The sequence below is a fragment of the Centropristis striata genome, chromosome 18 (genome assembly GCF_030273125.1).
Source record: "Centropristis striata isolate RG_2023a ecotype Rhode Island chromosome 18, C.striata_1.0, whole genome shotgun sequence".
NCBI classification, from domain to species: domain Eukaryota; kingdom Metazoa; phylum Chordata; class Actinopteri; order Perciformes; family Serranidae; genus Centropristis; species Centropristis striata.
The window spans coordinates 18,908,820-18,931,602 of record NC_081534.1 but is presented as its reverse complement, the minus strand read 5'-3'; the positions used below and the strand labels follow the sequence as shown (position 1 = coordinate 18,931,602).

At 38.6% G+C, this 22,783-nt stretch overlaps 1 protein-coding gene across 1 annotated transcript in view; it reads right to left on the bottom strand.

Annotated features, from left to right (window-relative positions):
* ube2j1 (ubiquitin-conjugating enzyme E2, J1) overlaps positions 1 to 7,253 on the bottom strand; it is a 42,792-nt gene extending 35,539 nt beyond the window's left edge. Inside the window, exon 1 of the mRNA XM_059356736.1 lies at positions 6,914 to 7,253. Within this exon, the coding sequence (XP_059212719.1) occupies positions 6,914 to 6,944 (31 nt within the window). The 5' untranslated portion in view covers positions 6,945 to 7,253. The remainder of the gene's footprint in view (positions 1 to 6,913) is intronic.
* Positions 7,254 to 22,783: the final 15,530 nt, after the last annotated feature.

Below are 22,783 nucleotides of genomic sequence, written 5' to 3'. Positions count from 1 at the left end.
CATCCATTGTCATTTCTCCTATTAATCAACTTGTGCCAAAGGATGAAAAGGGCTTGTAGTTCAGTATTATCATAACTGATTTAGTTATGATAATACTGTACTGCCAAAGCTCAGCTGAATGTGGATTCTAGAGGCAGATACCAAAATCTGTATTTTTAAGTTTAAAATTGTATTTTCTCACATAAACACGTAACATGAATAAGCATTTTTGATAATGATCTCTGATGGACACGCTACTATGTAATGGAGACGCTGCCAGATAACAAAGTGGTGGGCTTTCCAAAGTGATTATGATGCAGTGGCTATCAACACATTGCATCTGGTTACTTGGTTGAGGCGTTCAGCTGCTCTCAAAACCAACAAAGCAAGCAAAGGAAAAGTGTGAATATTTTTGGAGGGCCATGGAAGAGGTAAACTGGTTAAGGCCAATCTGCACACAATGTTAACCAAAACTGAAATTACAGCCAAAACTACAAAAACAAGGCAGAAGTTGTAAAAAACTGGAACTCTCCTTTCAAACAAAAGGCAAATTGATACATTAATCATCAAATGCCAGTTAAATCAAAAACACTCACTTTTTGGGATGGTTAAATTTAAATGTTAAATATTAATATATTATTATTATTATTATTATTATTATTATTATTATTATATTAATATATTAATGTGTACTTGCCAGCCACCATCACAAGAAGTCAGGCCTCTCTGGAGGGTTACCTTTTCTGCAGATAACTTGGTAATTTAATTTACGAGGTGATGGTATCATCCATAATAGTAAGAGAATAATGCTATGCTTTCTTGTCAATGCTAGCTTGTTAAAGCATGGACCAGCTTTGAAGACATTGTTCTTTTATGGACTGGCACTGCCATTTGCTCATTATTACTGTTATCCTTTCATGATGCTTTCATGAATTAATACAATGTTTGGTACTACTTGCACACAAAAACCATTACACACAATGATTGTATGATCGATATGTTTCTGCATTTAACATGTACAAACTGATCATGAATGTCACATGCAAATAATTTTGGGTTGATTTATAGTCTTACAACAATTACAGTGTAGTTGCTTACTTTGTTCGGGTCTGTGCACATCAAGTTCCCTTTGATTCTCCAACACTACTGCCCCACATGCTGCATCATCTCCTGCAAGCAGCTAGCTCTGCTCGCCACAGTCACCCCAATTCTCCTCTCCATACATGTCGGTCTCCAACACTTCACTGCCCACACCACGGATCTCCCAGTCTCATATCGCTGCCACACTAACCCGCTGCTCCATGTCCAATCAGCCCAGCTTCTTCATCCCCTACAGCCACCACGGCCTGCCTGTGAGAGCTGTTGTTGAACCTTCCTATGTCAGCTGAGCTTGTTGAGCTTATCTGCCTCGCCTTCACGTTAACAGGGCCTGCACATTGATCATCCAGATAAAAGGGGGCATATCGCAATGACATGCTAGTTTGCATCAACATGGTGTGGACAAGGTGTTTATCAGGACTGCTTTACCAAATCCAAACTGTTTGTCATGTTTTCCAATCAGATTTGACTTTCTGTTTAGGTGGCCACTGATGAAATAGTAAACACTGCAACAATGTGCCCTCCACTAACAGGCATGCTGAAACTGAGTATGCTGCTTTCCAGCATATTTTGCAAGCAAATATGTGTATTGAGAGATGCAAACTAGGCTTGAGCAATACATTTTCCAACCAGCCATCATCAGCCCAGCAACTGGCAATTCCCAAGAGTCTCTCTGTCTCTCAGGAGTCTGTCTGTGCTTCACTGAAGCCTTCATGTCCCCACACATGCCATAGGATCAGCTGGGTTATGTGTTCCGGTGGCAATTTACCATGTTCCACTTAGGCTAATCAAAAATAAATAAAATTACAAAAGCATGTAAACATTTTTACAACTGTTTTCCTAAAAAAAACTGAAAAATACAACCATTACCATACACATTCCGAATTTAAGTTTCTCTTTTACTGAACTACGACTAATGTTAGATGAACTGCCTTGTTAACTTGTTAACTCATCTGAGACTGTATATATACAGAATTGAAATCATGCATAAAAGAAAAGAAAATATATTTAAACAGATTTAGGGTAATTTTAAAGACTTTTTCGAAACAACAATTAAGGCCAGACAGTCACACACGACATTTTGACACTTTAAAGTGAAAAAAATTGTGGTTTTGAAAGGTTGGTAGGTATATATGTGGGATATGTATTGCATATCTGTAGTTTCTTTTTATGCATTTCAACCTTTTTTTAACTGTAAAAAATAGAGTACTATCATCTGGGATTTTTTTATTTTTCCTTCAAATCAAAAGCTGCACTGCCATGTTGTAAACAGTGTGACGCACCTAAGCAATCCACACAAATAAACACATTTACATCATCGGTTACGTTGATGCTAATGTACAGTATCTGTTCAGAGCAGAAATCCTATATGAGTAACCCTTATATGGCTGTACCCTGTGAAAAGTCAACTATTAACCTTATCTTGCATCACACATTTGTCTAGTATGAACGTTCTGTAATTCTTAAATTCGGTGTGCTGAAAAAGCCCATGCCCATATTTGGCTCTTCCTTCCGGTAACAGTAAGCAGAGATGACAAGGAAAAGCCCTTTCAATCACAAGTGCCTCAGGCTTCTGTTGGGTTTGCAGAGCTCTGGTCACTGGCCCAAGGCGATATGGTGATAATCCTACGCCAAATCATCTTATGTAACATATTTTGAGTGTTTGCCAGTAGGAATTATTTATATTCGGTCCAGAGGGGAGAGAGGAGACTCTATTACATAATAACAAGCCAACTCCAAAGATGTGTGAGGCACAGAGCACAGAAAAAGGAGGGAAACTCTCCATAAGTCTTAGTACTTTTTTGATGCTGCTTTCACCACATTGACCTAAAAGGTAAAGCCAGGAGAACAGGCATGCACTCACACACACACACACACACACACACACACACACACACACACACACACACACACACACACACACACACACACACACACACACACACACACACACACACACACAGTGGCCTTCAGTGAAAAATGAATAGCAAAACCGAAAATCTGCACTCAATAAGGGCGTATTGTCCTGTGCAGAGCGAACCGAATGGTTTGGTATTTTACAACGTACCATTGCATCCCTAGTATGTAGCAATATAATAATGCTCTAAACTTAAGTTTATGTGATTTCTCTGATAGCTAACTTTTTCTTTGCAACCAGATATCATTAAAGTCTATGAAACAGTGTTTAATAACACTTGTGTGGGGTAAAAGAGAGTAGATCTGTAGCACAGTAGACAGAATAAATGACAGGAATGGCTGCTAATATCAGGGGGACTCCACACTAACTGTAGAAAACTTATGTGTTGTGTGGAATTGACGTTTGTGAAGAGAATGCCAGTCTCCCCAGACTGCTTTTCCTCTTTGTCCATGTTATGTGAATGAGAAACACAGACTAATAATACTGAATTACTTTTTTCCTTGTTGTTGTTGTTTTTTTTTTCAAACAAAGTTCTGTTTATAGCTATAGTTATAGTGGGACTGTGCAGCAGCAGACCTAATTGAAGCTTTTTTTCTTAATTAATTTTAACAGCTTTTAACTTAATCAAATCAAAATTACTTTATTTATCCCCAAGGGGAAATGCAGTCCGTTAGCTCTTCTGTAGATTATTGAAGAATTAGACAGCCTCATGGCTGTAGGAGCGAAGGATTTTTGAATCTCTCCGTCCTGCAACGGGGAGAGAGGAGTATCATTACTAATCAAATTTATAGGTACCATTTTTTTTTTTTTTTTTAAAGATTATTTTTTTGGCATTTTGTTGCTTTATTGATAGTGAGAGATAGAAAGGGGGTGATAGAGGGGAAGACATGCGTCAAAGGGAGCTCAGGCCGGATTCGAACCCGGCTCCGCCGCAGCACACGGCATACATGGTTAGCACTCTACCGGTGTGAGCCACCGGGAGGCCCCATAGGTACCATTTTTAACAACACAGTATTGTAAAACCTTTTTAGTATCAGTATACCATGCAACACTAACTGACATTAACACTAACTGAAAATGCATCTGTTTGGGGGTAATTGTTTTTTCACACTGTGTTAGCTGAATATTTAGCTAAATAAACTATGCTGAAAGTTCTCTCCCACCTCTGCCACACAGAGGCGTGCATATGTGTTGGCAGAGCAGACAACAGAGAGACAGTGGTGACAGTTAGCAAGAGAGAGAGAATATGTCGCCCCTTAAACTCATTTTAGTCACTGTAAGTCACGACAATGGTCAGCCTAAAGTCTGGTTTCACTTCTCAAAACTCCACACAGACAACACTCACAGCAATATAATGCAATACAAAATAATGGTGAGCCAAAAGCACCTCCGCAGAGACACACACGAAAGTGCTTGCACACAGCTCACTATGCCCCGGTGATTGACTGATGGGCAGGTTAAAGGGAAGGGTAATGGAGGGGAGAGGGAGGGGTTTTACTTTGTGTGGGGTGTAGAATGTTTTAAATAAATAACAAAATTATCAAATTGTTTAAGTTTGGACTTGTTTTGGCAACTTAAATTGCATTTTTGTTATTACAGAGAGAGTAAAGTACCAACAAAAGGGTACCGTTTGTAGCGGTACCTGGAATTCGGTACTGATATCAGTTCAAATGTGAATGGTACCAAACCCTACAAAAAGCACTGGTAATGTTAGGAAGCAGGGCTTAGTCAAACAGGAGAGGGGCAATCTTTTCACACTGCCACTGCTGTAAAACCATATGGCCACATCGCTGAGGAACCTGTGTTTCCATTTATGATGCTTTGCCATAAGTTGCTGAGATATTCGACGGAGCTAAGAAAAAAACATGTAGGGGGGGTCCAGGGGCATGCTCCCCGGGGAGAAAATCGTGTACATACATGTGTTTAAAATGCATCAATCCTGTGCACTTTGAGAGCTAAATGAGAGCACCTCACATAACATTTTTCACAGTCGGGAGATACCAGATTTTGACTGACTGAGGGTTGACAGACACTGCTGAGCAACGGCAACACAACACAAAATACTTTCAGTAGCTTGACATGTGATGTTAGCACAGCACATGAGACTCTGGCGGGACAGATTAGAGTCTATTGGGCCGCCAGAGTCTAAGTCATGAATGAGAAACCCTGCAATTACTTAAGTTTAACTGAATCTGATTTATTTTGATTTGGTATATGGTCGGTGAGGAATTGGTCAATTCAATGGTGATGTCATGTTCATGTGCATTAAACAAAAAAACAGTAAGATTAGCTATATGATACACTTATTCTGAAACTGAAAACTGAGAACAGAAAACTAGACAACCCAGTTCCAACCCAGTGACTCCAAACAAATCGCATCTGTGGGTAATGAGCACCTGCATGTGTTTGCGTATGTGTGTATGTCCTTGGAGTAGAATCTGTACACCAGTAGAGCAAACATACAGCTTACATGACACTCTAGGCCTAGAGAGTACTTGGTGATACGTGGCATGAGCTCAATGCTTTCCTTATGTTACCAGTAACTTTATTTCTACATTTTTGTGTCTGCTGACCATTAAAATTCTGAGTTTCAACACATTATATCTGCTGACTTGCATATGAAAAAGTGCTATTGTAAATGTTCAATAAATGTTACACACAAATAAGGGATAAAGTGGCTATTGTTACATATTTGTTCTTGGACAGGTGCAAAGGCTCATTTGACTCAGATGCCTGCTTCCCAAACACAAATCTGAAATAGACTTTATTTATTATCTTTAACTGCTTGTCCTAACTCTGGTCGCGGGGGTCTAAAGCCAGTCCCAGCTGACACTTGGTGAGATGTGGGGTACACCCATACACCTAGCTACCACAGTGTGTCAAATAAATTACCCCCAAATAAATGTCTGCAAGTTAACTGTGGCATGTAAGTTTGTCATGTAGACTGGCTGACTGGTTTTATAGTAACTCTTCTCTCAACATATGTTTAGGAGTTTTCAGTAGGCACTACAACCTATATGAGCTATGTATTACTATTGTATTGTATTGTATTATATTATTATTTTAAATAACATTTTACTTTTTTATTTTTCAAGTTCAATAAATGTATCTAAAGTCAATAAGTAATTGAGTTAGGTTAGAATGATTGTGATCTCAGAATTAACCAAAATAATTATGATAAGGATTTTTAGGATAGCCCAGCAGCCTTAAAAAAAATTCTGGAGGAGATATGATCATACACATTACCAGAATACTCCAGAAATCTGATCATAGCTGACATAGTATTTTTTCATGAAAACACTCTCTATGACCAGGCTCATTACCATGCACTAGTATAATGTACCTCAAACTCATCCTCTGTTTCAATTCAATTTCCTCCTGTTTTTACATGCTATTCTACTCGCAATGTGATCACCCCTTTAAGCAGTTCAATTACGGTTTCATTTTTCAGTTTCAATTCATACTCTTTATGTCTATGCTTGTAATTTGAAGCATGTAGGTCTATAACATAGTAACCTGCATTTTCTGTACAAAAAAAAACAAACAGTAAAACTCTGGTCATAAACGACAATGGCTGCTGATACACACACAGTGTAATTATAGCGTTAGATGTTTTTGTTCTGAATACTACTTCAATAGCACAGAAAACTACACAACGTTATGTCCATATGGAGTTCACAACTGAAAAATACAGCGAACACAAACACTGAAATAGAATGAATATATTTACTAATAAGCTCATGTCAGTGAAGTGATTTTATTTTGACGAAGACTGTTCACAATTACTTATTGTAAATCTGTGATGATGAAGAAATGTCAGTCAACAGAGAACTGGAGGGTTTCAACTGTGTCGGGTTTGTTAGCAAACTCGTTGTCAGCTGTAAAACAGCAAAATGACATTTTAAAAAGTCAGCTTACCTGGACTCTTGAGGTTATATTTATTCTCCATAACAGATGATGAGCACTCTGTTAAAAGATAAAGTGCCGTTGAGTTTCTAGCTAGCTCTCGGCTATCTACTTAACGTTAGCTTCCCTTAGCAGCCGGGCTAGCTTCCTTCGGTCGTCAAGTATGAGCAGGACAGCTGAATCTCACTGCTGTCCCAGTATGTAGCTCAGATAAAATATATTTGCATTCAGACGTCACAAGAACATCGGATTGTTGCTTCTCAAGTTATCCTCTGTTTCAGTTTTGAAACTGTTCGGTAAATGTTATCCTCGTGACGTCACTTGTGAAAACGTAAACAGGAAGTGACTGACTACTGGTTGGCTTTCTTCTTCTGGGGAGATCTAAGGCAACGCAAGCGTTTTATCATTTATATCGTCACACTTAAAATAATCGCCTAAGTCATTTTTTGTCAAAATTGTTTGTTTGTTTTTTTGCCTAATTCATCTCCTCGTGACTCTGGCCACCTATGGTAAAATCGCCTACATCCTCATTTGACCAGATCATGTGATTTTACCCCTTTAAGATAATGGCCTCAAGTCAATGAATGTTGTATGTCAAGTGTGTGACTTAAGCGGATTTATTATACCTAAGTCAAAATAAAATTTGACTTAGGCAATTTTTTGAACATGCCTTTGTGACTTAAGCAAGATATGGTAACACTTTATTTTGAAGGTGTCTACATAAGAGTGACATGAGCGTGTCATAAACATGACATGGGATGTGTCATGAACATTAATGACACTTTGAAGTAACATTAATGCTCATGATACTTGTCATGTCATGTTTCTGACAGGCTTGTGTGACTTATGTAGACACCTTCATAATAAAGTGTTACCAAATCTTGCATACGTCACAAAGGCATGTTCAAAAAATTGCCTAAGTCATTTATTTCTCTAAAGTTACATAATTTACACACAGTGTTATTACTATGCCAATAGCCATCCTTTGTTACATCCTTTTTGAGTGAAATGAAAAATAAATGTCATATGTTACACTTTTGGTGAAGTTTTTTGTGTTTCCTGCAAAACTTGAAAAATTAGTTAGGCGATTGTTTTAACAGGGTGACGATATACAGTCTATGATTATTACAAGAAACATTTTATAATATAACAGAATAAATTGGCACGTCAGTGGTAAATTTTTCTCTATAAAGACCATTAAGTTTGGATCAATGCACTCACTGTTGAATACATGTGTTAATTTCAGTATAATCATTTTTAGGGTTCACAAATTCAAATTGAAGTCAAGTACTCATGTGCTTAGTTCTAATCAAATATTGTTGTTGAAGTTCTGCAATGCCAACAAACCAAACTAGTTTCTTTTTTTTCTCAATATAAAAAACTTAGTCTTGCATATCCAAAATTACCTCTACACCAGTGTGTCCTTATAACAGTGATTTATTACAAGATGACAAAGTTCATTTAACTTGTGTTCTTTATTTTCAGAATGTCAAACCTTGTAAAGTTATGAAAGTAAAACCATTTTGTTTACTTCATACCAGACTCCTCTACACTGTAAAACTTGAAGATGAGTTATCTTAATTCTTAACTGATCCTTCATTAACTCATCAAGTTAAGTTAATTAGACAATTTTTTAATGTGTCAGACCGTACAGTATCCAAACCCCAGGGATGTTTCATCCTTTTGTTGCTTTTACACATGAAATCATGGTCAATATAATTTTGCCTTTTGAAAAATAATTTGAAAAAAACCTTCTTCAATATCAAAGTGAAAACAGATTTTTACAAAATAATGTCAATTAATTAAAAATATATAAGGTAAAATAAATTATTGCATAAGTATTCATCCCCTTTAAAGTAACTGACCTAATGCAACAAAGTTCCAGCTAGTTGATGCAGCAGTGACACAGTTAGTGAAATGGAGAGCAGTTGATGTGTGTCAAGTGATTATAGTATTAAAACATCTGTATCCGGGAGGTCCAGTTTCGTGTATGCCATCACTATTCCTGCTACAACTTCAACATAAAGACAAAAAAACACTCCTAGCAACTCAGAAAAAAGATCACTAAAAAACAGAAGTCAAGAGATGGCTACAAACAAATGTCCAACTCGCTGTACATCCCACAGAGTTCAGTTAAACCATCATTAAGAAATGGAAGCAGTATGGCACTTGTTTAAATCTGCCTAGAGCTGGCCGTCCTCACAATCTGAGTGACCGTATGTAAAAGCAACAAAAGAGTGAAACATCCAAGGGGTATGAATACTTTTGCAAGCCACTGTATATCAACATATCTGTACATATATCCTTTTGGTTACCTCTGTCGTACCTTAAACTGGCTTGATGCATAGATTATGTTTACATTTCTATGTTGCAGGTCGTGGCTACAGATGAAAAGCTGCTGAAAAGACAGAATTGTTGAAATATTCTGCACTCCTGTGCAATAATATTTATTTTCTTAGTCCCTTTAACCTTCATAGTTTCGAGTGCTGAGGGAAGCTGGTACATAGACAGGTGCAATAAAATATTTCATGTTCCATCTTTTGTGCAATATATATGACATTTTTATCAATCTATGTATTTGTCACATTAAATCATATAAGGTAATTCCAGTGAAATGTATCTGTGTTTTTGGTACTGCCTGGTTGAATCCTGTATAATGACCTCTTCAAAGAAATGTTTGGATTTTAATCATTTCTCTTTTTAATAAACTTCATTCATTCTGAAAAGTCATGGACAAGTCAAGATCAAAGCACCCCCCATTTACCTGCATAAAGCTTTCCAAGAGCCTGTGAAATCTCTGTGAAATCTCTTTAAAATAAACTGCTCTGTGAGTCCCAGATTTCTGTATATTGCTTCATCCCTGAAACTGACATTTACTTTGAATATGTTTTTCCATTAATGTTGAGGGGCAAAATGAAGTGAGAAAGTCAGATAGGTATTATTTTTTGCTACATACAATTGTTTGGAACATTTGGGGACAGAAAGGTGAAGACAGGGTAGCAGCAGTTAGGTCAAAACAAAAAGATAGATCAACAAAGAGAAATCATTTATGAGTGTTTCACTTGTGGTGGGATTTACAGTGGTGCTGAAAGGTTTCACCAGTGTCTCGTGGTACAGCGGTTAAAAACAACCTGGGAGATGTCAAGTCTCTGTCAAAGTCATATGAAGCAAAATGACTGACTGTCAGCACTTTTACTAAGTAAAAATAACATGCAGGGAACATTAAGGGTTCACAAAGTCAATTGATGTGTGTGTTTTTGTTGTTTTGTTTGTGTGTGTGTGTGTGTGTGTGTGTGTGTGTGTGTGTGTGTGTGTGTGTGTGTGCGTCACACTGTGTTTGTGAGAAAAAGAGGGGGAGGGGAGGGGGTGAAGCAGGAGCAAGGGAATGTCTAGAGCAGCTAGATTTAGTGGGGTGGATTTTTTTTAATCTTTCAGGCAGATATATATTACCCACAATCTGTAAAGACTTTATGAGTGTGCATGGCCCTCCTGATGACTGCCTTTGTAGTAAATAAAAACAATTATTAGTGGGTACTGGGTAATAATTTGAGTGAGCTAGTCTTCCCCACGTTCACCAGTGCAGCCTCATCACTGTAGCTGCAATGATAAGGTGTTAACCCTTTATCAGGCAAAGAACTATATTTGGTAACTTCAGGTAATATTTCGAGAAAAAAGTTACAAATTAACTAGATTAAAGTGGCAAATCTACAAGAAAAAAAGTCACAGATTTAAGAGATTTAAAGTGGCAATTCTGTGCGAAAAAAGTTGCAGATTTACAAGAAAAAAGTGGGGAAAAAAGCAACTTTAACCCTTAATAGGGCACTCATTTAAATACTTGCAAATTACAATTTTCAACCCTCTTCCAAGTCATGGTCACCTAACATATATATTTAAAAAAAAGAAAAAAAAAAAGCTCTTATTCTTTTCTCTTCTTCTTTAACATATAGCACTCCTTTAGCGATGACAGTTGGCTCTTAAAGTTATGTACTTACTTGATTCCTGTGGTCTATGTCTAGTACCATCAGGTTGAATGCACTTATTGTAAGTCGCTTTGGACTGCTAAAGCGTCTGCTAAATGACATGTAATGTAATGTAATGTAGACAATATTGGAGGATATTACATACTGCCAGAATGTGTAAAAAAAACATACGAAAATAATATTTTGAGAAAAAAGTTTACGAGATTAAAGTGGCAAATCTACAAGAAAAAAATGCGTGGATTTATGAGATTTAAAGTGGTGAATCTCGAAATATTACCTGAAGTTACCAAATAAAGTTCTTTGCCTGATAAAGGGTTAACGATCCTTTATCCATACAATGATGGGGCCAGTTGTTCACATGTAGATATCTGCAAGGCATTAGGCCAGCATAATAAAAAAAAGCAAAGATTCAGGCAGTGACGAGGATGCCATAGAAAAGGAAGACATTCCCTTTGCCCCGATGACAACCTCCCGGTCTGAGCAGTGAGGCAAACCCAGAAGTGTCTTAAGCCTGAGGTCACCAACGTAGGTTGGAAGATTTCCGGTACTATCTATCTCAATACAAAATTAATATTTCTCACTTGATTTATTCCCGCAGAAAAAATGCTTGTGGCAAAGTTATGGTCTCATTCGTTAGTTTAAAGTCATTTTCAAGACAATATGATGTTAATTGTGTTAATAATGGTCCCATTTAGAAGAAAATAGATGATAAAGGACGGTATGATTTGGGGCGTGGTTATCTTTGATTGACAAATCACTAACACGGCGATCAGGATAGAAGCAAAGTGAAACAATGTGTATCCACAGCAACGTGTACATCTAAATAGCTGTGAACCTGTTTGATGTGTTTTTGTCTCAGTACTTTGACCCTTTCACCATGTGTTTTCATTTAATGAAAGTTTATTTGAACATTTTGTTTATTTAAGAATGTCTTGTTCAGTGACTACGTCTACGATCCATATATCCAGTCTATGCTCTGGCCACAGACAATGGCCCACTTGCCCACTTGTGTATACACATTACTATTCAACATTGCTGAAACAGCAGAACAGCTGTTATACAATTTTAATTATGGCTGACTGTAAAACAACCACAGTGCAAAATGAACATCAAATCTCAAGATCATATTGCGAAACAACAAAGGGACGCTTGACCCCTGACTCATGTCACACCACATCAAGTGCAATCCAGTTATTCTGCATGTGTGCCCACGCACTTCAACCCTTCCAGTCAATTGCTCTAGTCATATTCAGATGCTGAGGGCTTTAAAAACACACTTCTGCAGATTTAAAACCCACAGGAGACATGAACATGCTCTGTGGCTCAGTGACCTTTGCCCTCGATCAGCATAGCTGTGCTTTTGCTGCATGATGTGCATACACAGTGCCTCTGGTGCTCTAAGTGCCAGTCACAATACATCTTGTATTATAAAGCAGGTGTTATGCAATTGAAGTGGTTCCCCATTCTCTAACATTGCTCAATATAGATTTGAATTGTTACAGCCATAGTATATATATTCTCTATGATGGCACATTTGAAAAACAACAACAGCTTAGTTAAAATTGATTTGCTTAAAAATACATTGATGATAATCTGACAAAAATGTTGTCAGTATGAGAAGTCACTATATTACAGCAAAGTGGTGACAATTCAATCATAACAATATCTATTGCTCATCTGTCTGTCCTGGGAGAGGGATCTCTCCTCTGTTGCTCTCCCTGAGGTTTCTTCTTTTTTCCCTTCTGTTAAAGGGATGTCTTTAAGTAGTTTTAACTTGGTCGATATGAGGGTCAAAGGTCAGAGGGTGTTGTACCCTGTACAGTCTGTAGAGCCCTTTGACGCAAATCTGTGACTTGTGATTCTGGGCTGTATAAATAACATTAATTGAATTTGATTAATCTTAAGAGAAAAATGGTGCAATATTTTTGCTATCACACATGCACTGCTCAAAGGAAATAATGATTCTGTTAACAGCTACAAAAATGTAAATAAGGTAATAGATGGTGGCAGAACAGCTTCATGGATATCTTGAAAACACTAAAATAAAGACACACCAAATACATCTTGTAGTCTTAAACAATGGACATTATTCTTAACATGGGGAATAATATGTGGGACAAACTAATGTCCACTCCAGGGCCACAGAGTTTTCAACTAAATCTTATAGTCTTCATCAAATAGACATGGTGCAGCATGCTGATTGGAAGTAACATGTGGATTTTAACTTCATGACAGAGAGAGGGAGGTACAGCAGGTCTGGAGGGCACTCTGATGCAACAGGTACACAGAGTGGATGATGAGAATCCAACCCCAACTTCAGACCAGGACCAACACTGCCAAATCAAAAGGGAATACCAGGAGCATCTCAGTGGGACTTCTTATGTGGTTGGACTGTCACAACATCTATCAAGTCTTCAAAAGTATCGAGCACTTACCCCAAACCCTTCAACACTTCAAGATCTCTGCTGGTCACCCGAAAGACAGAAAGTTCAACAATTAGGACACATGATGACACTTTACACTGTGTTGCCTTTTCTTCAGGGTTATTTGGCATTGCATCATTTTCTATAGTGCACAATTCATTAATTTATGGTTATACTTTGGAAACAGAAACAACAAAAAAACATTAACCACTAACTAGCTTTTTCCAAAGCTCTCAACCACATCTCATGGTCTTCATAGTAGTATTGAAATACTTTACATTAATGTAAATGACTAGTCACTATGACATGATGAAGTATGGAACCTTGGTTATGTGATAATAAGAGGTTTAATATGAGAAGAAACTGAAATCTGTCTTTGTCATCTCCTGATGAAAACCATTAGATTTGGTTAAAAGTTCTAGATTTAGCCAGTAAGTGAACCTTCTCTTAAGATTTTTTTTTGTCAAATTATAAATCTCTTGTATAATAATTAATCATTAGTAGCCTATAATATGTCAATTAGCATGATATATTATAAAGAAACTGCAGTCTTGCTAAAAAAAACTACAGCTGAGGAGAGGAGAGGATGACTAATTGAGTTGACCTCTACTTCTGTTTAGACCCAACAGAGAAAAATGAGTCATCTCAATGTCACAGCCAAACAGCAGACTTGTTAAGTACTGTGAAAGCGTTCACTCACTCTGAATCCACCTCCTGTTACTATTTTGAGTGAATGAGACTCCATCGATATGCACCACAAAGCACCACAGGAAGTCATTCCTGCCTGTGGCAATCAAACTTGTCATGAGGCTTTTCACAATTTCATGATTCAAGACAAGAGACAATAGACTGGCCACTGAATGATTCACTACTTTGTAACTTTATTCATAATAATTATCAGTGCAATGCCAAAATTCTATTGAAATCATGTGCAATAATTCAATTTGTCACACTGTTGTTACATTTATACATATTTATACATATCTATATTCATGTTTCTGTATTTCCATATTTCTATTTTATTCTATTGTACATATCTCTATTTACTTCACAACCTAAACTAATAAACTGCCATATCCTGAAAAAAATTTCACCCACCACCAACTTAAACTTTTCAAGACACTGAGGAATGACTAGAAATATGGATGTAAAATAGGAGGTTACAACAGTAAAGGGGCTCATTAGCCTGCAAAATCTGGTTGCATCTCTTCCTCCATATTTTATGTTTATTCTGTGTTCATGACATGTGGAGTGGAAGGTACCAATAACAAAGATTCCCATGTTTATGATGGAGTCTTTGCCTATTCAAAAGGACTGTATCAATTATAGCTGCAATTACCTCGAATATATGTGTATATATATATTTACAGCCCCCATTCTGCCTCCCCCCAGAAATGTAATTGATGTCAATCATCGAAAGTCACTCTCATAAGGACAGTGAATACACATATTTCTCAAAATCATTTCTTGACGACAACTGTGCCAAACATGCATCTCGAGGGCCAAAATTGGCCCACCAAATTGTAATATCCATCCCACTTAATGACTTGCAAAGTGTGAAAATTGCAGGAAGTAATTAATTCCCATTTTTAATAAAATGCACTGCTATTCCTATTTGTCCAGTGGGGGTCGCATTGCATTTAACAGGAGACCTGGTGCTGGATGCGCTATCTAGACCCCACATGCTTAAAAGTTGACAAAGTGTGTTAGGTTTTTCAAAAATAAATAGTAAAATAAAGTAACGTAAACACATCTGCACTAATAGTCGGTGCTTCGAGTAACAGAATAAACTAATAGAGAAGAGTAAACTTCTGTATTAGTCCCATATCCTGTCTGTAACAGTTGCTGTTCTGGTAGAATGTAAGCAATGGGTTTATGGGCAATTATGGGTTAGATTCTTTCTGGGGACGTCTTTTTTTTAAAGTGTGTAAAAAAATTGTTTTAAAGCTTATTTTGACAAATCCCAGGAATATATACTGTATGTTTTGATTAGAGGTTGAATTACATAGAATGCAAGGTTGTTTTAGGAGATAACGTAAGCTGTGTCCGAAGAATTCCAAACAATGAATGTGCACCTGATTTTGTTTTGTTGTTGATCTACTTGATGACACTGTTGTGTGTCATGATGATGAGGTGGATGTTAGTAACTAGTCAGATTTAACCTGGAATCTTTTGTGTTCAGCTATTTGCTTTTCATGCTGGCAATTTACTCCAGACTGGGAGTAAAGGGCATGAGAGAACAGCCAGAGTGCCTGGGATGGCAAACAAACAGTGGACTTTGACCCAGGAGACTGGTGTTGGTGCCCCGTTCTGTTCCAGTCAGTGTTGTAATTTGGAGTCAACCTGTGTAACTGTGTCCAGTAGATAACAGCAGAAGTTGTTGTTTTTTTTCTTTTTTTCTAAGTAGGCTCAGTACAAAATATTCTGTTAGTTGAATTTAGCTATGTTGGGACAGTTTTTGTAATTCTATCTTGTGATCGCATACTCGTCAATTAAAAACAAAAACCCAACATATGATGTATTCTGGAATTCCTTAAGTGCCTTCTTTCTTTATGTGAAACTAAGTGTGTGTGATACTTTTTATGGCATGACTCACCATTTTGTTGCAGTTGCCACAAAAATACTTTTCCGTGATATGTTTGGTGTTTCATTGTTGTAGGCTCTTGCCCTTGTATAAGCCTATTATAATGAGTTTTTTCACTCTCCGGTGCACTCTCTCTGACAATCTGACTGCCTGTTGGTTATTATGCAGTGGTTTTATTGGTCGACAATTTGAGATCAAATTCGGTTGAAAATGTTACGATTAATATGACTTGCTATTATTGGCTCGTTGTTAAGTTTCATGCATCACACATCTCTGCAGCTCATTTATCTCTAAAATGTGTTATTGGTATTATGAAAATGATGGTATTTGATTTTGACACTTCTGGCCCATATGATCATCTGACAGTTGGTGTTTGTATAGATTAACCTCTAATGAAGAGAGATGGGGGAAAAGCTTTACGTAACGTCATGAGGTTGGCTCTCCATCAAGTGCAGCAATCTTCCACCCACCAAATCCAGATTAATTCTGCTTGTGTGTGTGTGTGTGTGTGTGTGTGTGTGTGTGTGTGTGTGTGTGGTGGGAAAAAGACAGGGGTAAATCTGTCGGTTGCTAAGAGAAACTGGTGCACATTTTATGATAATTATTACTCAGCGCAAAGGTCTTGACCTGAAACTGACAAACCCAACACATTTCTGCCATGCAGTTTTAGCTATTAGTACTTATTGACTGCATTAGATGTGCTCAAATGATTTGGTCATTTAAAAAGCATGTTTGTTTGTTTTTCAAGATGGCAGACTTTTAGTCTCAATATCATGTCCACTAGATGGTTTTATTAGGGTTTAGCATTTGCTGCCATCTACTGGTTAAATATATAAAATGCAAAACGGGACCGTTTTTTTCCTGTCATCAATAAACCAGCATGGTCAGATCTTTTAAAATTGATTACAAACAACTTGACTTCACCAATTTTACAAGAGGTATTATTTTCTTTGGATAATAACATAAACTCAGCTTTTTATTGAAATTTAAAAAGAAATAAATGCATATAATTTCATGTGTCCGGTAAGTCATGAAAACAAAGATAGAGGGGCGTCCCGGAGGCTCACACCGGTAGAGCGCTAACCATGTATGCCGTGTGCTGCGGTGGAGTGGGGTTCGAATCCGGCCTTTGCCGCATGTCTTCCCCTCTATCACCCCCTTTCTATCTCTCACTATCAATAAAGCAACAAAATGCCAAAAAAAAAAAAAATCTTAAAAAAAGAAAACAAAGATAGAGAGTGTGCTAATAAAGAAATCAGGTATGGCATTAACATTAGACATACATTTTCTCAACAGACACCACAACAGCGTGAAGACAAAATCACATTGAGTAGACAAAAATCTGGAGCTTTCACCATATCACTCGGTGAAAGCTGCTGAGAGCAAGGAGATGTAGTTTATGCCTGACAAGAAATCCTAGAGATGCTCAGAATCATGGAGAGTTTTATGTGTACAGTTCCACGAGAACCGAGGAAGATATTGCACTACATATGAATGGTCCAGAACAAGTCTATAAGCAGACCTTGAGTTGAAAACACTGTCAAAATTAAAAGTGTAAAAACATTAAGAGTGTGTAATTTTCTATTTCTAAGGTTCAAGATTAATCTATTGTCACTGTACAACCTGTCTCTTTATACTACACAAGAAAAACAAAAGATTATTTTTATGGAGTGTGGAGGATGCAGTGAGGAAGTTTGAAAAAGGTTTTTGCTTAAGGTACAATCCTAAAATACGCGTTATTGATGTATGAGAGAAGGAACAAAGAGCGGCTTTATGTTAAGTACTCTAATACAAGTGTCATGGAAGGTGCATTGAGATGAAAAGTTTATTGACATTATTGCCATTCACGTTTAACTGAGGCAAAAAAAACCAAGTAAATAAACAAAAGAAGTTTAAGTACATTAATTCAAAAGCAAGTCAAACAAAACAAACCTGCACTTGTGGCAACACAGCCTCACCCCCTAATGTTTAGGCTGTACTGCTTTTTTGGGTGATCAATTTACACCCCTATATTTGAAAGCTAAACATGTATAATTTAAGAAAAGTGTGCAAAAGTTTTTAAGTAGTCCTTTATTCATTCATTTTGTTATAGCTGTTAAGAATTAAAAACACATTACTTACACCATTCTCTAGGTTCTTTATCTCCAACTTAATTTATTACATTTTTAGCTTTTTGTACTGCATATCAAGTTTTTGGTTTTCAGTTCCCATAAGCATATGACGCTTGTTGATCAATCCGACATCCTGTGAAAGAAAACGTGTCAAAGAGTAGGCTCAGCTGATTTTGTTGAGAATTGTTATTTAATTTGTCAATTTCATCCTTCCTTGCTGAAGCAGTTGTTCCAGCTGTGTCCTGCAGCAAGGTGCGTGGTTATACATAATCTGTTGAATGAAGATAGGGCCCAAACATTATTACGTTTTCACTTGCGACCAAGTCTTTTTTTGGTTGTTCAGATTGCTCAGGGTCACCTTGTACAGTTAGGCCAATTAACAGTAAATTCATTGTAGTTGTGAGTTCTCCCAAGTTAGCCTAAACCATAACTGTGAACATACATCTGTTATTATCCAGCCTACTGATAATATTGTTAATTTATTAACAACTGCAAATAACACAATAAGTAGGATTTAATTACTTGTGCATTTTATTAGTCTGCAATTTTTTGCCATCTCCCTGGCTCTGTTAATGGGAGCAGTATTGTGTGTTTTTGTGACCGTCACTTAATATTCTTCATAAAGCTCCAACAGCATCGTCTGCCGAGAAAAAAGCAGCACTGTTTTTCACCTCTTTTTCCAACATCTTATTGGCTGATCCTGGCTGTTCCACGATCGATTAATACGGGCTGCTTATACAATGCTGGCTTGTATAGCCTGGGTTGAGTTAGCATTGACTAGACACGCTGAGCGGCGTTAGTGGAACGGCTTAACCTCAAGTGAAGGTTGGTGTTAATTCTAGCCAGGCTTTTTCATTTAAACTGCAGTTTGTTTAGCTGTGTTGATGGAACGCCCCCCTGGACTTGAAAGAGTCCCAGTCTTGAAATACGAAGTACCAACTGGTAGCAAAGCGGTCCTTACACGGTGATTTGCAGAGCCGACAAAGTATTCAGGAACATGTATGAAACTGTTCATATTCCCCTCCTGCCATAACAGCATGACCTGATGTTGAGATATTAATGTTCCTTAAGAACTTCATAAAACGGAGTTATGTTAATGATCAAACAAGTGACTTTGTTTTTATAAGTGTAAATCTCAGATCCAGGCCTTACAGTGCTGCCACAGCGAGAAAGTACCCTTTGAGCACTGACTGGACAGACTGTCGGCAGACACAGATGACAGCCCCTGTCATGCATTTACTGTTGCCAAGCTGTTATTTAATAATCTGTCGAAACAATATAAAAGGATCAAACATAATCTCAGACAGCAGTGAAAAATGAGTGCTCATCTTTGGATTATCCTATAGATGGCACATCTGACAACAAAGCAGAGCTCATTAACTTCTACTGTCCCATAGACATTAATGCTTTTCAGGCTTTTCTGAAGAGAACACAGCTTGGAGGTATTCACACAGCAATAAATTATGATTTCGAGACATTATTGTTAAAGGAGAATTCCTCCTTTTGTAGAATGTCTTCTGTAGCTCTCAAGGAGTTTTGTCAAGTCTGAATATTTGAATTTTTATAGTGATGCCATCATGGTTATCCTTACTTGAGACATTTATATAAACTTTGTGTGTGTGTGTGTGTGTGTGTGTGTGTGTGTGTGTGTGTGTGTGTGTGTGTGTGTGTTACCTGACATGTAGGGGGTTTAATGGAGAAGGGATGTTTAGTTGCATCATGGGAAATGTGGGATACAGGGTTTTAGAGCTTGACTGAAACTCTGTACTAAAAATCCAGATATCTTGACAGTTTTTGTTTTTTTATGGGTTGGGGGGGTGGTGGCACCCGTATTAAAGAAAAGCTGACCCTTTGTGGTTGTTGCGCAGTGCAGTGCCGGTACGTCACTCTGCCCTGGTGCACTCAGCGCTGTCCGACAGCCTGTCCCTCTTGTCTGAGGTCCAGCTCCACTGTTCACGTCTGGCCCACAGCGTGCTGTCCTGCACACTCGCATCATTTCCCTGCAGCTCTCCACCACCATCTCACCACCCACACAGCTCAGGTCCTCACCACATCTCCCCTTCCCCATCTTCCCCATCTCCTCACACATATTCATACCCCATCCGCGTGCCCACGCTCATTAGGAGATGTGATTCGGTTCTGTTTGTCCTGGGGGGCATTCCCTGTGCCAATCCCAGTCTCTCTCTTGATTAAGAGATGCATCTCAAGTGTATTTGCAAGATGTCGTCCGTTTCTGTGCCAGGCAAGCAGAGAAAACACAAAACCCTAAGAAAACACCACACACAATACTATATACACAATAGAAATAATATGCAAAACCACTACTGCCTTGCTACACTTTGTGACATACCTTGAACGATTTCCGTCCCGACAATGAATCTCACCGTCCATAACAATCTGGTTCTGATCAGTCCCCCAGTTCCTTCCTGTTGACCTATGAGGCAGGCCAACATTGGGCTGACCTGGGTGCACAGGACCAAGTGAGGCGCCTGAAATCTCTGCCACTTCCTCTCTAGTCTCCACCCCTGGAACCTGTCCATCCAGGGTCGCCTGAGCCGAGGGTGTTAATTTTTGTCTCCCTTTGTGGTTTGGGGCTGGAATCCACTGTGGCCTGCATGGAAGTTGAAGAGGCAGTGTGCTCACCTCTGGAGCAGCTCAGAGCTTCATCAGTCTCGCTGGCACACTTTTGCTGATTATAATAAATGTAATTTATCCACGCTGTATTGATTTTTACTCCCTGTAAAAAGAAAAAGGACATTCCCACTATATCCAGCTCCGTCCCATACAGCACTGGCCTTAGGTCCTTTTCCACTCTCACGTCTAGAGTGACACATCGGTCTCCCACTTTCTTTATAGGTGATGCCAGGTCGTTCAGGTCTATATATACCAGTCCATTCATGAATGTGATGTTGTAATATTCTTTAGACCCCAACAGCTTAATACACTCTGCTTCACAGAGCGGTGACAAGTCAAACTCAAGATCAATCTCATAGGGTCCCCCACGTCTGCTCATCTGTTTTAGCCACTCGGTCTTTGTATTCTCACAGTTCTTCCAGCCAGACTGAGTGTTCATGACTACCAGAGTGCTTTCTCTAGCCCTGAAGCACACATAACAGTCCTCTCCTGTGGTAGTTCTTCCTGTGTAATTCATCCATTGATACCACAGATTTCTCTTCGCCTGTCTCTACAAGGGCTCTTTCCGACGTTTATTCTCCTCTTGTGTCTTTGGGTCTGTTTCTGTTTCCACTTGTCCTTCTTTTTGACAGGTACTGATCTAGTCCCTCTCTTTCCTTCTTCAGTCGTATCATCTCTGTCTCTGTCAGTCATTAAGAGGTACTCAAACATTGCTGTTGTTGTCATCCTCTCTAACACTGCAACATAAATCTCTATGGTTTCGTGGATAGTAGTCACTTTGGGTGTTACCATGGTTACCCCCATGGGTGCGTGAGAGTTCATTGCAGTTGGCTCAGGTGTAGTGGGCTCATTTTTACTTGCCATAGAGCTAGGTCAAAGTCTTTTTTGGCTCCTACTGGGCAGTCACATGGGAGCAAGGCTGGACTCCCAATTTCTCCTTTAACTGTCTGCTCCTGTTTTTGGACGACATAAGTAGAAATACTCCTTTGGAGGTTAGACATATATTTGACATAAGCTTTCATATCGTCTCTGACAGGGATAGGCTTGGGCCCTTCCCACTGGTGCGCTAGCTCGGCTTCGTCATGCAACGGCCTACAGCTAACTCAAATGGCTTCATATGTAAGTCACGGAGCTCATTGGATCGGCAGGCCATCAACACAAGTGGGAGCCCTTCAAACCAATTGAGTCCTGTATGCTGGCAGATCTTAATGAGACGGTTTTTAAAAACTCCATTCATTCTTTCACAAATACCTTGACTTTGTGGATGGTACATGGCTCCAAGACATTGCTTAATGCCTAGCTTTACTGTTTTGTCGACAAATTCTCTACCGTTATCTGATGAAATCCTATCTGGTAGGCCCCATCGAGGTATTACCTCTCTGCAGAGAAACTTGGCTACCGACGAAGCATCTTTCCTTCTAGTGGGGCATGCTTCTCCCACCTTAATCTATCCACAACAACCAACATGTATCTCTTACCTCCTACTGGACGAATCATGTCCACGTAGTCAATGACCAGTTCTCTCATAGGGCCATTAGGTGTTGGAATATGTCCTGGTGGGGTTAATACTCCGCTTCTGATGTTATTCTTCAAACAAATTGTGCATCTTCATATGACATAATCAATCTGTTCTAGCAAAAAGGGTGCCCAAAAACCATACTCTTTTGTAATTTTCCTTCTCACTTCCCCCCTCGCCGCATGAGTGAGCCTGTGTGCATCCTGGATCAATAAGCCCAATAAGTCTGGAGGTGCTACCACCAGGCCATCATGATTTCTCCACAGACCTGGCATCTTGACTTGCACCTCTAGCTAACCACAACTGTTTGTCCATTGCATTAGCTCCTTCTTGCATCAGCACTATGTCTCTTAGTCTGATGTTGTCTTCTAAGTCTACTGCGTGTGTAACTGGCTAAAGTGACATCCTCTTGTTCTAAAAGTCAGTGATAGTCTCTAATTCTGGGCATCAACAAAGTGAACTTGCCATGGTTCAAGAGGTTCTTTAGACTGTGGTTGGTCACAATTGTCAGCGGGTAGCCCATCATAAGGGCCGACACTTTCTCATACATTTTAATAAACTCCTGTCAGTGCTCTATAGCATGGGGCAAGGCCCATCTCCACTTCTGAATAAGCAGAAGAGTAATATGCAATAA